Here is a 16,171-nt window from a genome sequence, read left to right as displayed (position 1 = left end):
TTTGGAAAATCATGAAAATGTGGCGCAAATCTTTGAATATATATTATTTTAACTCAAATCTTTGCTTCTGTGGGAGTCCCTAGAACAAAATATTTTCAGATGGGGGTCGGCGGCCAAATTCATATAATTGTGCTTGACATGAAAAACCTTGAGAACCACTGATTTTTCTGAAAACTATCAGGATTTAGAAGACATTTTTTAGAATCGTCCTCGGGTCTAAATGAGTTAACTAAAAATCATAAAGATTGTATGTATTTTTGCTGGTGCCTTGATGGTGTGGCAGGTTTTACACTTGGTTGCATGCTGAAAATCTACGCGTAAGAGATTCTTAGCTCTGTTATTTTCAAAGCAACACCCGGGCGCAACCAAGCATGGAATGACTTGTCTTTTAGTTCTACTGGATCTCTTGTCCACAAGTCCCTCCCTGACATTTCTAGTTTTTTTATTTTAGTAAACAAAATCAACACTATCCATTTTTCTTGAGTGATACAATAATGTGGATTGTTTTGTCTCAGTAGTCAGTACTGACCAAAAGGGGGCGACAATGTTACATGAAAAATGCATGGAAGCGTTTTGCTGTTTTTATCTATACTAGGCTGTGACTCAGTTGAGTGGCTGTCTGTCATCATTGTTTTATGAATTGAAAATAACTCCTTGGTTTTAATGTGAGATATAGAAGGCAATGCACATACTGTAAGAACAAGAAGAAGAACTCAAGAGTAAGTAAAAAGTAGTAATAACAATGTAGACATGTTTTATGCTGCAGATGGAATGCCCATTTTTACAGACTGCCCATTTCAGAATGTCATTGAACAATATTTATTGATCATTGACCATTTATGACCTACTTTACGGATATTCAAATCTTTTGATGTTTTCAAAAAGATTTGGAGGATTCTTTTGGATTAATAATAACTTGATTTATTAATGAATTCCAAACGTATACTTTGAGAGACGGATAATAACACGTCTGATCATGAAAAGCATTAGGATACCTTGTAGTGGAATATTAATGCTTGATTTCTGTGTTGGTTTCATGTTTCAATTCTGCAGTGGTACCTTAAAATTAAGTACTTTTATTTAAGTACTGTACTTAAGTACAATTTTGAGGCATTTGTACTTTACTTGAGTATTCCAATTTCCAATACATCTCAGAGACATAATTTGTACTTTTACTCCACTGCAATTATTTGAAAACTTTAGTTGCTTTGGAGATTTTCAATGCGTCGCAGCATTGACATACTCTGAAAGTATGTAATGTATTTCTAATCTATATTTATATATATAGTTAGCATAATTTCCCAGATGCGTGACGTCATGCTGAAGGAGGGGCCAGACGAGCCCAGTGTGTGCAGTGTTGCCATGTCTGCTTATTATAAGCGACTTTGGGGTAAAGTGTAGTTGCTTAATCTGGCTTTGTTTCCTAAATGTTGTTTTAAACCAGTGAATCTCACACATTTCCATGATGTCACATGAATGTATTTGTTCCAAGGAAGGGAGGACCCTGACCCTTAAACATAAGTCTTTTTCTGGTTTTATCCTCGTAGCAGTTTTTGTATTGATTCATTGATTGATTGACCATTTTATTTCACAGTATGCGGAATGGGTACATTTCAAACAAAAGCACAAGTCAATACAAAAACTGTTACTCTGGACGAAACCATTAGCGAATCTTGTGGACCAGACCCATTGCAAGATGCTGTACTACTCTGTCGTCAACCCTAAGCCATTCTAGCCGGCAGGGGTGAGGTGCGTTCGGGGAGTGAGGCCAAGTAGTAGCCTTGACCTGTACCCATTCCACAAACGGTTATAGAGTGGGTACAATAGAGCGTCGCAGTCCCGCCCCCCATACCAGGGCCCAAGAAATTATTTCCCGTTCATTTTCCTCACAGACATTTCAAAAAGTATTTATTTAAAGACCTTTTAAGCGTCATACAAAGCCAACTCGAGAATATATTCTTTCAGAGCCAACGTTTTTAACTCAAATCTTTGCTTCGTGGGGGGGTCCCCTGGAACAACATATTTTCAGATGGGGTTCGGCGGCCAATTACATATTATTTTTGGGGGTCCTTGACATGAAAATGTTTGAGAACCACTCATATAGAAACATGGGGTTTTCAGAAAACTGTCAGGATTTAGAAGACATTTGTAGAATCGGGTTAAAAACATACATACACAAGGAAAGTACTACTAGTAAAGACAAGTACAAAAGGCAAGCACTGGTCCGGGGTGAGTTGTCCAACATTCCTTCTTTTTTTGGTCTTGTTTTCATCGACGTGGGTTGCTTATTTCTCTCACAGTGACACAATCTGGCAACACTGTCCCCTAGCACTCAGCTGGGCTGTTGCCTACGGAGCGCATGCATGTACTGACTGACTGCAGCCGGGGCGCACCGTACGTAGCATCCTCACATACACAGCTCTGAGACAGTCACCGTGCGTGTGTACGTGGGGCTGGGGGGTAAAAAAAATTGAAAACCATGGATGTCCGACAAGAAGACAGCAACATTACAACTGATCGTCATCATCAGACAGCAGCCTAATATAATATAATGGTACTCCTCCGTGCTTTGTTGTCGTCGGGATGAAAACCGAGCCGGGATACCACCACCACCACCACCACCTCGATCAGCGGCTCGATGAGATGTTTGACGCCGGGTGGAGGGTGCGCAGTATCTGGGATGGGGTGAGGCTGGAGGTCGCCGAGGACGACAATCCTCCGGTGGTCCTGAGCAGTTTCACGCACTTGGACCCCGACCTGCCCTCGTTGGAGGTGAGCGCGGAATAATGAGGATGTAGTTGTTAAAAATATTTTTTATTTTGCTATTTATTGATTGGATTGTGATTTCTGCGGTGATGCGTGTTGTTGTTGACACAATTCAATTAAAGGGAGCTTTGTTGCTGGCATGAGAAAACATATACATTTACATTGCCAAAGGCTACAGAGCAAGTGTCAAAAATATAATAATGAAATAGTTGAAAGTGGGGGAAAGTAATAAAGTATATACGTTGGCAGTTGGGCCTTGGTTAATATGTCACATTGCGTCGTTATATACATATGTTATATACAGTTTTATAAAGCTTTTTTTTTTAAACCAATAGTGGCAATCTTTTGACACACAATAAGTGTTATATAGTGGCAGAGACTGTGCTGGAAAGGTCCGTTTACAGTTCAGTTAGCAGTTCTCAAAGTGATGATTCATGTGAGCCTATGTTTACAAGTGGGCCTCCTCTCCTCATATTTAGAAATGATTGCTGGTTATAATAAATATAGGCCTCTATACTCCCAAAAGTGTAGTTTGCTCTCTCAACCATTCTGTTGCCAGTTGTTTAATCATTGCCACTGTACTGTACTGTACTGTACTGTACTGTACTGTACTGTACTGTACTGTACTGTACTGTACTGTACTGCACTGCACTGTACTGTACTGTACTGTACTGTACTGTAGGCCTACTGTTCATAATAATATCTTATCTTCTTCATGTTCATCTCTTAAGCATGATGAAGCATTCTTCACATAACACAATTTACAATTTAGGCATTTATCAGACACTCTTAATCCAGAGCGATTTACAGTAAGCAAGAGCAACACATGGTAATACATAGAAAATAGTCAACGAGGAGACTAACATCCGTCTTACAATGAAACTATGCCTATACCGTACGGCGTACACTATAGAGCGCTATGTCTACATTTATGTAATTTAGATATTTTATGTAGTCTTTGCATACGCCTGTATGTAAGGTCGCAGAGGCTAGTGCAAGTGCCGCGGCAAGTGCTACACTGTTTAATATCACGTACATGTAGTTTTACCACTTTAAAGCAAGGAGGATGGATGAGTAATCACATTTGGTGTCTTGGTCTTACGTAATGTCGGATGAGATGCGACGAGGACGGGGATGACGATAAGTGATAGCAGCATGGATGGAAGTGCCTGTTGTGTCCAGCTCGTACAACAACATAACCTTCATCCTCACCATGAGATTTATTTTTTAGTTATTTTGGCCGTCGATGTTTGTTTCTTAACGACATAATCAACCCTGTAAATCTAAGCCAGGTTAGGACATCACAAGCACATTATTAATGCCTGTGTGTTGCTGTGTTCTGCATCTCTGTGGCTTTTTAGATGTGGCTGTGTAGTTTCTTCTCTCCTGTGCTAACTCTCTCTCTCTCTCTCTCTCTCTCTCTCTTCTCCTTTAATCCAATCCTGTGTCCACTAACACAATTACCTAATGCCTATAATCCCCACTCCTTCACAAGGCAAAGCGGCCTTACCTTCCTTCAGAGCACAACAACGGCAGCCTTTCTTCCCCCCTGCCTCTGGGCCAGTTAGTATGCTTGTTGCACCTTATTATTACGGTTATCCAGATTGTGGATGCTTTCTTTCAGCTGTGTGTTATACAGGGCACAAGTCCAACTGGGTTAGTGATGCAGGGGGAAACCTAAGCCATTTGTTGATCCCCCTGGGCTCTGCGTTCATGCGTTGGCCCTGGAGCAGTTAGCCTATATATATCATATAGTCACTGTAGAAGGTCAGATGGCGTTCTTGTTGAAATGGAAGTTTGCTCAGGGAATAGGGATCGCATGACCTTAGTTCTGAGTTCTATTAGTTGAACGTATTGGTCTTCTCGGCCACAGCAGAAGCTGCGTCAAGACCTAACTTCCCAGGCACATGATAGGCCTACCTATGGTCTTCCAGAGATTAAAATAGGGTGCATTTTGCATCCCAAAGACCCAAAACGCAGTTTATAGTTAAGGGACGCAATAAAACAACGACCTCTGCATCCACGGGATGCACTACTGTACTGTTGTTTTATTCTAGTTTATTTTGCTAGCTTTAGTTATAATAATAATTTCTTCTGTTTGCTACATGAATATAACCACATTATAACCTGCATATAAAATGAAATGGGAGTTAAATGCTGCAATTTGTGAAAATGGCAAAATATGACTCCTAACGTCGTTGAAGTGGGACTCATAACATGTCCCTGGGACTCCTCTAAAAGACCATCCCTGCATCCCGGGACTCATTACATTGAAAACCTATTTACATCACTGGTCTTCCGAGACTGCGATGCCGATGATGATGATAGACCGATAGACCGATGTTGAACACATATCTCCACACACGGCACTGAGGAGATTATTGACCTTACAATTTACATAATTGTAAGGTCATTTACATAAACATTAAATTACATAGAAATGGTCATCAAGGATCATAAGTAGGCTAAGAAACTAACATCCGTCTAACGGTAGAATATCTGTACAGTGAAACTGTATACACTATAGAATGCTATGTCTACATAGCATGCTATTCGAAATGACATAAGTTTAGGCTATGCATACGGGTCGTCGAGGCTAGTGCAAGTAGTGCTGCTGCGGGGCTAAGCTAACCTTAGTGATGATGGCTCAACGAGTGTGGACGACTTGCTGTGTTAGGGTTCAGGGATGATGTCATCGGTGCCAGTCACCAGGGACGTGCAGAGTGTGTTTGAGGGGCAGGGGTTGAAATCTCGTAAGAGAGCACTTTTGTACAAAAATAGCAGATCTACAAGCTCACAATGCCTTGCTCGTTAAGAGCCTGTAGATCAGCTATTTTCGGGGCGTAACCCAACACTCTTTATCTACTGGAGATGCGGTGTGTATGACATGGGTTTTGAAACAAATGTTGTTCAACGCAAAATGGTGCGTTCAATTTAAGGAAAAAAAGCAATTCTCCTGAATGGCATGGAAAGGAAAGGAGTGGCATTTGCATTTCTTTCACCATAGTAAATGCTGCAACTCGTGGTCTGGAGAGGGCAGTTGTTTTACAGACGGGTAATGGGGCAGGGGCTGAAGCTCCCCTTTGATGTCTATGTGTGCACGTCCCTGCCAGGCATCTACGTGCGATCGACCCACACAGAAGTTGGTTTTGTTGCCGTCGGTCAGTGCATGGGCCTGCTTGACAGATGAGCCTTTTAAAGGGAGAGAACGCATTCAGGGAAAAACATATCCAGTTGTTGCGTTGTGAGCTTAATTGCTGATCTGCTATTTTCACTTATTTTACAATTTTAGCCACACTTGGATGACTGAGTAAGTAGATCATTACGAAAAAAAATCACACCTGTGTGATCCGAGTGGTGCAACTCCCCTCTCTCCCCCCCTCCTCTCTCTCTCTCTCTCTCTCTCTCCTCTCTCTCTCTCTCTCTCTCTCTCTCTCTCTCTGCTCCGTCAGATTAGCTTTATTATGTGGATATCAATCCGCGTCGCTGAGAACTATTTTTTCATTATTATTTTGGCTCGGCCTTTCCTTCTTTAGCGAACCTAGACCGGGTTGCACAACAGCAAGACCGTGGCAGTCAGAAGTTGGATTTGCGTCCAGCAGCTGGCAGCCATGTCACATACTTCTCTCGTTCCAATTTCACGCATGCGCACACCACTCATGCTCACACAGGTAAACGGACATTGCTGGATGTAGGAGTGGTTGCACCACTCAAAAATAAATAAAAATGTAGTAACCAGATGAGCATTATTTTAGTCGCAACGATGATCAGTATTTATCACAGAGTGTGTAGATTTAGTGAAAATACCGTAGCCAATCTACAAGCTCTGTGACAAAATGTGATCATTGTGTGACTAAAATAATTTCTTGTGTACATAAGAGTAAAACTTATTTTAGTTTGGCTTCCTTCAGACAATGCAACAGCATACGGTATACATTATATAATATAACGGCAAACACATCAAAACACAGCAAACAATCCATCAATCCATTCATCTGCAACTGCTTATTGCACGAAAAACACTCCTTGGCCTAAATACAGCCATAGCCGTCATCACAAATGTGATGAGGTCAGCACATTTGGGCACATTTGGGCAAGTGGATATGGCCGAAGTGTTTTTCATGCAAAACTAATGCTTGGAATGGATTCAGAATCATGACAACCCCCTAGTTTGACATGTCACATGCTACTTAAAGTATGATGAAATTTTTGCCTTATAATGGTTGTCTATGGTGTGGTATACAAAAACACTCCCTCTCAAATGTTTGGTGCTGGCCAATTATGAATGGTGTGCTTACATTGTTCCGTCCCATCCTTCAGAGGGGAGGCGGAAGCTTGGCTTCATCCCGCAGTCGGTGAGAAACCGGAGACACGGACAGAGGGAGCTTTTGTTGTTGCAGCTCTTGAGCTCATTTCAAATGGAGACTAATTTTGAGTAGCCAAGGAGTGCAGGGAGCGCCAATGAGAGAAACAGACAGTGGTGGGGAATGCCGAAGGACAGGCCCTGCAGCGCCTGGAAAACCACTATTTCTCTTAAGCAGTACTGTTACTTGGATATAAGGCTAGGCTACTCTAGAAGGACACATCAAACCGTCATTTACTCACAAATAATAGCTGCTGGCTCATAATATATGGCAGTTTTTCAGAAATCAAAATTTTCATAGATCATGCGATATATGATTCAGACAGCTAGGCGATCTCACGCAGTTCCTAAATTTGAGCAATAATCATGCAGCATTGGTTGGCTGCCCAGTTCATTTAGGTTACTTTTGTGTTTTTGCTACGAGAGAGAAGACTTTAAGAGAGGTTTAAGTCGAGCACTTGTCTGTTTAAAGCCACAGTGGTTATGGCACCTCCAGGTGAATGTAGTTAATGTTCAGGTACTACAGACTTTCAAGACAATACATATTGTCATGGAAATCTCAATTATTTTGGAGGAAAAATCGAGATTCACATTTGAGCAAGAATCGTGCGGCACTAGCTGTTGTTACCACCAACCTATCCACTTCATGCCTTTTGGCACATACTGCGTTTTATGTACTGTACAGTGTATACTGTACACTACAGACACAAAGCCATACCAGATGATCCTGAAATCCTATTCTCGGTGAACTCCAGTGAGGGTGAGAAAACCATGAAACGGATACTACTGGTCAAAGGCATAGGCATGGCATGTTTGTCTAGCAGCAGCCAGAGAAAGCCCAGGGGTTTAGAAACCCATGGTTTAAAGTGAGAACAGGGGAAAAATAACACAAGACAGGTTAGTCAGTGAATTGTCTAGTACGTAGGCCTACGTTATGTACCCAGTGCCCTAGTGACCTCGTCGTCACTCGGTTTACAGAGTTTTAGCTCCAGGGAAATAGATAAGCGTTTCATCTTTCCATTGGTATTCAAATTCTGATCCTAATAATTGAAATTGATATTAGTGGCACGTAAACGCTGACAAAGCCGGTTTAGTCCTAGTATCGGTGAAAGAACCGGCCTGGCGGTGACCCACTTTTGAATTGTACAATTTAAATGGCTTTAATAACCTAAATCCAGTGGTTTTAAAAAAAAGAAAAGAAAATGTCTTAATTGGAAATCACTTTACTTTGCCCAGATGTTATAAAAACAATAAAAACAAATCAATAGACAGACATTCAGAGACTCGTGGGGTTTTATATAGATAGGTTTCTTTATTTAAAAAAATTTGAACATTAGGACAAATGAAAGTAATTTTCAGTAATAATAGTAATGTATATTTCATTTGTCTATCTGCTATAGAGACTGAGAATGACATTGTAATATTACTTAGACATGTTTCCCGGGCATTAAAGGTGTGTATATATAGGTAACGTAAATAGTTTAAGGATGAGTCCTGTCATTTGAACTGACAACATCTGAGGCATCGACATCTCATAATTCCTAACCACCTTCAGAATATCCTTTACATTTCCCTAGCAGCACTGTTTTCCCCCAGTTGATATGTGAGACCTGTAGATCGGCTATTGCCATTTAACTTTTTCATTTGTGAATCACCCTTTGTTGATTATCGAGTGCCGACGGCACTGGGTCACTTCGATGCCTCCAGATTTAGGCCAAAGGAAGGATTACAGTATACATGAGAGCGGTATTGTACTATAAATGACTTGCGGTCATAAACGCTTGTGGTACACATGCATGGTCTCGTGGCAGTACCACTGAACTGCTTATTGTAAACATGATCTCGTGGCATTACCACTGAACTGCTTATTGTAAGCAAAAAGGAAGCCGGTGCCTCATTGTGCTAGAGCTGCTCATAGTGGATGCATATGCTGTTAGTACGCTTTCGTTGTTTACAATATTGACTGGTTTGTTGGAGCGGGTTTCGCTTAGCTTCAAGTGGAAGTTTCCCCCTCACCAGAATTGGAACATCGCTCAAAATGGTTTTATACGTTTAAAAAATATATATTTATGGCCAGACGATAATTCTCAAAAGTGCGTGCTTGCGGAGCTGTTTTGTGTCTGTGACGCTGTGTGTCAGTAATCATAACTTGGGACGCTCTACTAATGCACAGTTTGGCCTTGGGGAGGGGGGGGGGCAGGGGGGGGGGGATTTGGCTGGTATTTCAGTGTTTAGTTTAGGCTATATGATGATGTGTGTTGTGTTTGTCTTTCAGTGTGTTATTGTACCAGGTGACAGACAGTGTTTGTGTTCAGTCAGTCCGCTGTGCGCACAAAGTCCAAAAACATGTCTTTCAGCCAGACTTGCTTGACGGGGAGAAGCACATGAAGTGCTGGCAAATGTTTTGCTCATTTTAGAACATCATGGACTGTTATTCGTGTTCTAATAACACCTCCTCTCTGCCCTATAGGACATTAACCCATTTTGGGGCGGGAATCCTTTTTGGTGTTTTAAAGCATTATGTTCTACTTTAGCTATTGAAAAATAGCAGATCTACAAGCTCATAGTGCGGCACCGAGTGCCGCACTATGAACTTGTAGGTCTGCTATAAAGAATCGTGAAAATGCAGCACAAATCTTTGAATAAACTTTCAGAGCGAACGTTTTTAACTCAAACCTTTGCTTCTGGAGAGGTCCCTGGAACATTTTCAGATGGGGGGGGGGGGGGTGTGTGTGTGTGTGTGTGTGTGTGTGTGTGTGTGTGTGTGTGTGTGTGTGTGTGTGTGTGTGCATTAAAAGATTGCTTTCATCTGTGGTTTCACGCTGTCCCTAAGAGGAGGATGAAAGTACAGTATATTCACTGTCCTGTACACTGTACAGGACAGTGATATGAACGAAAGTACAGTATATTCAGAACACTTTCTGATAAAACTGTTACTGGACAGTGCAGAATCTCTGACCTGATCTAAATGGATACATTAAAAAAAACATACACACAAAAAAAGGAAAAGAAAATTGCTTAAACCTTCAGCTTTTATTGGAAATCACTTTAATTTGCCCCGATGTTATAAAAACAAATCAATAGACAGACATATAGAGACTCGTGGGATTTTATATAGATAGGTTTTTTTTTATTTTTATGAACATTAGGACAAATGAAAGTAATTTTCAGTAATAATAGTAGCCTAATGTATATTTCATTTGTCTATCTGCTATAGAGAAATACATTGTAATATTACTTAGACGTGTTTCCCGGGCATTAAAGGTATATATAGGTAACATAAATAGTTTAACGATGAGTCTTGTCATTTGAACTGACAAAATCTGAGGCATCGGCATCTCACACAATTTAATCGTTAATCGTTACAGCGTATAGTCACATATATAACCTCACCTCAGTAACACCATTTGAAATATACAGGTCCAGAAAGATGAATACAAATCACTCTGGAAATAATAATTATGTACTTTGCAACATGCTACCCAGCCGGACCGAGCCAGTGTCCGCTGTGTTGTGTGCACGTGACGTGAGTGCTTGCTGACGAAGCTAGCTACCCATTTTTGGCAAACTTACTGTATTCTGGTGTCTATTTAGAGAGCCCACATACTGTAGCAGAGGTCCATTTGACTAAGCAGTGAGTCTGGCCAAGAAAGTGAATGTGTGCCATGAGCCTAAATCATCGGATCTAGCAGCTCACAAGCCGTCGCATTGCAATGCACTGTGAGCTTGTAGATCAATATTTTTGTGTGTGTTTTTGCCCAGAATAGTGATGCCATGCCATGGTGGTTAAAGTAGGAAGCTGCGTGCTTACAGCTAGTTTCCTTCCTTGTTTTGTTTATTTATCCTCTTTTTGAGGAAGACCCTTATATAGTCGTCTGTCTCTACGACTACGTATGTGTGACGCAACGTATCCCCTGGAATAACCCCCGACGTTAAAAAGTACCACATTCTGAATAAAAAAAACAACAATCCTGCATGTGGCAGCCTGTAACCGCAGAGCTGACACAAGGCAGCTGCTGTATATACACACACAATTTACAATTTAGGCATTTAGCAGACGCTCTTACATTTTACATTAAAGCGATTTACATTAAGCAATAACAAAAAGCATGGCAATACATCACATACATAAAAGTACAGTAGTTATCATGAAACATGCGTAAGCTAAGAACGTAACAGTGGAGTATCTATATAATGAAACTATACATACTATACTTTACATATGTACTATAAAGTGCTATGACTACATATAAAAATGCAATTCTAGTGCTGTCTACGTAACATGCTATAAGTCTGTATAAAATGTGTCTACCTAAAGTGCTATCTAAAGGGGCTAGGGCACACACACAACACAAATGGAGTCTTTCCATTTTTAGGCTCTGCATCACCCCCCACCCCCCTCCATCCCCCCCATCGCTCGCATATCACTCAAACGATGAATGGGACCGTTGTTGCTGTGACCGACTCCATGGATTAGAGAGAGAGAGAGAGGGAGAGAGAGGTTGCCCTTGAGTCTTCCCCTTCGTTGTGTGACTGTGTGTGAATATGATAGCAGAGCGGCAGGCCTCTTTGCTGCAGCCTGTATGATAAAGCAGCTCTCTACTGTCAAGGCCCTCTCCTTTCCTCTCCTCTGCTTATCTGCATTCTCTCACACAACAGAACTGCAGCCCAGACTTCCCTCCCTCAATTACCATACAATAAATACATCAGTGGTTCTCATTCATTCAACCAGTGGTTCCGGGGACAACCAGTGGTTCTTGAGGGGAGGGGGGGGGTGTTCCAGGTGGTCCCCGGCTAAATAAGTGGCGTATCCAGGAATTACGTTTTGGGCAGGCAAGATGTGTTAATTGTCGCTACAATCGTAGCACTAAAGGTTTTCAAAGAGATATACCTGCCAGACGAGTAGGATACAGAGGCTGAAAGGCATGCATTTACATTCCAATGGGTGATTGAGGATCGCGCTCTACGGCCAATCAGCTGTCCACTAATAGTTCTGAGGTCTTGTTTTTGTCCTCTTTCGGCCTGGCCGAAATCCATACAATGAGAAAACTCATTGGAACACATGCGGAAACCATGCGGTTACCATGGCATCCAGTCACTCTACCCCTGAGCCACCGCCGCCAAATAGACGGGACCCTTATTAGTAATAGATATTTAGCTCTTGAGAGAGTTCCCTGGAACTATATATTTTCAGATTGTGGTCGGCGTCCAATTACATATAATTTTTGGGGGATCCTTGTCCTTGACATGAAAATGTTTGAGAACCACTGACATAGAAACATGGGATTTAGAGGACATTTGTAGAATCGTCCTCCGGTCTAAATGGGTTAATAGTACAGTGCATTCATTATTTTATTTACAAGCTAATCCCATGAATCTAAGATGTTTTCTGATTCTGTGGACCAAATAAAAGTGAGCTTTAGAGAACGGCCTGCGGTTCTGCTTTAGTTTTTTTCTTCTTCTTCAGATCGCCAGCAGTAACCCACAGCTGCTCTCGATGTGCGATGGTGTCATGGCAACCAATCACAACAACAGAGGAACCTGGCGGTGACTGTGAGGTCACTGAGTATAGAAGCAAGCAGCGGAGTCAGGGCCAGTGTTGACAACTCTCGTGAGAGAAATAAGCCAACCCATCGCCAAAAACAAGTCGACTGTTGCGAGAGAAATAAGCCAAATCTCCCCTCGAAAATCAAGCCTAAAACAAGCCCAAATTTAGCCTTATAATCTCAATAAAAAAGACTTGATGCATTGGTACCTTTTTGATGCCTAAAGTTGGTACTAATTTAGGTATCATTAGCATACATTTAACACCAGAGTAGAGCCTATCTGCTGTGGTTAATAACAGTGACACTGTCTAATATGTCTTTGTAGTTTGTAGGTTATACTTGGATAAATAAATAAAATTATCCAAAAATCTGACTAGTGGCATTATAAATGGCCACAGAGCTCTCCTTCATTTGTCCATTCACTGAGCAAGCAGCTTGTGATAATTCCCGGGTCGGGCAGTATGCAGGGTTTAGCTTGCATTGTACTAGCCAGTTATCCAGTAAGCTCTGTTTGTTTGGTGACAATGCCATTGTTGTTTGTTCATATAATTGACATGCATGTATTCACTAAAGTATATAACGTATGAGTCAGAAAGAATGGCACAGACGAGAGAGTACATTGTCTCTTTGGTGAAGTAGTCTCTTTGTCTTCTTGGCCCGGTGTGGTTGGGTATCACAGGCATAGTACAGCGGCTAACAGCCATATTGTGAGAGAACCTTTCACTTGGTGATACAAGCGTGAAATTTGGCATGAACATGCCTTCTGGGTCACCTCTTTAACTTTTTTAACCGAGCCAGCGAAAAATCCAATATGGCGGTAATTTTTCAAGATGGCCGCCAAATAAAAAAGGCCTTTTGTGGCGGTTCTGGACAACCATGGGTGCGGCCGACTCGAGACCGGGCACTGCACTCCCTGTGGGTGTGTGGAACGTGTGTGTCGAATTTGAAGTCGGTGGGGCGAACGGTTCTCGGGTTACGTGGATTACAGATGTACACACGCACACAAAATTCGTGCAATATAGCAGATCATTGGAACGGTTGTTCGCTTGGTGATACAAGCGTGAAATTTGGCATGAACATGCCTCTGGGTCACCTCTTTAACTTTTTTTAACCGAGCCATCCAAGAATCCAATATGGCGGTGCTATTTCAAGATGGCCGCCACATCTAAATGTTAGCCTATGTCTACATTTCTTACAAATTTTAGGAAAAATGTCACCATTATAGATAGATAGATAGATTTGTTTTTTAATATATATTAAATATATATTTATTTTTTTATTTTTTTGTCATTATTTTTAGTTTTCATACTGAAAATGGTAGCATGCTAATGCTACCATTTTCTAATGCTAATTAGCATGTTAGCATGCTATGTTAGCATGCTACCATGTTAGCATTAGCATGCTACCATTTTCAGTATGAAAACTATAAATAATAACAAAAAAATAAAAAAAGAATATAAAGAATATAAAATAAATAATTAAAAAAAACTATCTATCTATCTATAATGGTGAAAGTTTTCCTAAAATTTGTAAGAAATGTAGACATAGGCTAACGATTAGATGTGGCGGCCATCTTGAAATAGCACCGCCATATTGGATTCTTGGATGGCTCGGTTAAAAAAGTTAAAGAGTTGACCCAAAGGAAGGTTCATGACAAATGTCACGCTTGCCCCACCGACTTCAAATTCGACACACACGTTCCACACACCCACAGGGAGTGCAGTGCCCGGTCTCGAGTCGGCCGCACCCATGGTTGTCCAGAACCGCCACAAAAGGCCTTTTTTATTTGGCGGCCATCTTGAAAAATGACCGCCATATTGGATTTTTCGTTGGCTCGGTTAAATAAGTTAAAGAGGTGACCCAGAGGCATGTTCATGCCAAATTTCACGCTTGTATCACCAAGTGAAAGATCGTTCCTATTATCTGCTGTACTAGCAGTGGAACTAGTATGTTGAGGTGTGTCGGCAGCATACGGCTGGAATTTGGTAAATGCAGGGCTTAATTTGTGCCGGAGGTGAAGGCGGAGCTGAGCTCTGGTACCTGCCTGAGGGCACAAAACCACAGGTTCATGACGTACTTTTTATTTGCATTGTAATTCTATAGTGGGATTTTAGATCGCCTCATATAATAACTGTGTTTGAAAAATAAACATCGCCCCGGCCGCTTCACTCATATGGATATGAAGAATCAACTGACTGAGAGAAAACGCTATTGTTACTGCTGCTCAATTAGTTGCATTTTCGCTAGAAACAGACTGTATCATATATGAGTGACTGACTGTCGCAAATTATACAGAGACACCTCCCTGACAATAACGCAGAGACAGCTTGTTTATTTTTGGACCACAATGCTTATATGAAATGATTCTAAGATGACCCCATGTTATTCTCCATAGAGAAATTACTTCCGTGAACCTGGGGGAATCGAGGGGATGAGCAGGTGACGTCAGGACTCAGTTGAATAATAATAAATAGCTTAAAAATAAAAACGTATTGTATAGAGCACCGAAGTCCTATCACATTTACCCCTCAATGTCCCTTCCTCCAATGGAAAGGGACAATGGATGATCCCGAGGCGTTCCAAGGCCAGCGTGGAGATATAATCCCTCCCACCTGATCCTTGGTCTGCCACAGGGTCGGAAGTATTTCATCCATTTTGGGGCGGGAACCCCTTTTGGTGTTTTAAGCATTATGTTATGCTTTAGCTATTGAAAAATAGCAGATCTACAAGCTCATATGAACTTGTAGGTCTGCTATTTTTGAATACATATGTAAGTTTTTAACTCAAATATTTGCTTCTGGCGGGTCCCTGGTCCGCGGCCAAATACAAATAATTCTGGGGGTCCTTGACAAGAAATATTTTGAGAACCGCTGACATAGAAACATGGGTTTTGTAGAAAACTCAGTAGAATCTTTTCTCAAGTCTAAATGGGTTAAAGTATCTCCGGGGTGTTCACGAGTGAAGTCTTTCTGACCTGTTTTTCCTTCTGTCCTCCAGAGCTCGACGCAGGAGATCGGCGAGGAGGTGGAGGAGGGCGCCGTGTTCACCATCACACTACGCAAAGTGCAGCTCCACCAGTCGGCCAGCAAGGGGCAGCGTTGGCTGGGCGTGGAGACGGACGCGGCGCTCTCGCTGTACGAGACGTGCAAGGTGCGCACCATCAAGGCGGGCACGCTGGAGCGCCTGGTGGAGTACATGGTGACGGCGTTCCGCGGGAAGGACTCCACCTACGTCACCATCTTCCTGTGCACCTACCGCAGCTTCGCCAGCACCAGGCAGGTGCTGGACCTGCTGCTCAACCGGTGAGGAGAAACACGTGGATTACAATGTTGGATTCTGGAGATGCCAGCATTTCTTCTATTTAAGAATTAGCAAATCATAAGCATAAGCCAATAAGCCAACGTAACCTAATCCATTTGTACACTCTCAGAGTTAAATTAACATTGATTTTACAATATAAATTGGGGGTCCCAGAGATAGAAATGCCATTAAATGG

The 16,171-nt window shown here is 41.8% G+C and overlaps 1 protein-coding gene across 6 annotated transcripts in view; it reads left to right on the top strand.

Annotated features, from left to right (window-relative positions):
* The window catches only part of LOC310872526 (ral guanine nucleotide dissociation stimulator-like), a 74,741-nt gene that overhangs the window by 25,882 nt on the left and 32,688 nt on the right, over positions 1–16,171 (top strand). For 5 of the 6 annotated variants that reach the window (XM_083784461.1, XM_083784459.1, XM_083784463.1 and 2 more), the window contains exons 1-2: positions 2,397–2,772; positions 15,673–15,977. In XM_083784461.1, the coding sequence (XP_083640587.1) occupies positions 2,584–2,772; positions 15,673–15,977 (494 nt within the window). In that variant the 5' untranslated portion in view covers positions 2,397–2,583. Of the gene's footprint in view, positions 1–2,396; positions 2,773–15,672; positions 15,978–16,171 lie in introns of those variants that run through there. The other variant, XM_083784462.1, reaches the window with a different exon arrangement.

This window comes from Protomyctophum parallelum, assembly GCF_964188405.1.
Source record: "Protomyctophum parallelum genome assembly, chromosome: 15".
NCBI lineage: Eukaryota > Metazoa > Chordata > Actinopteri > Myctophiformes > Myctophidae > Protomyctophum > Protomyctophum parallelum.
The sequence above is the reverse complement of the archived record's forward strand: the minus strand, read 5'-3'. Positions and strand labels throughout refer to the sequence as shown.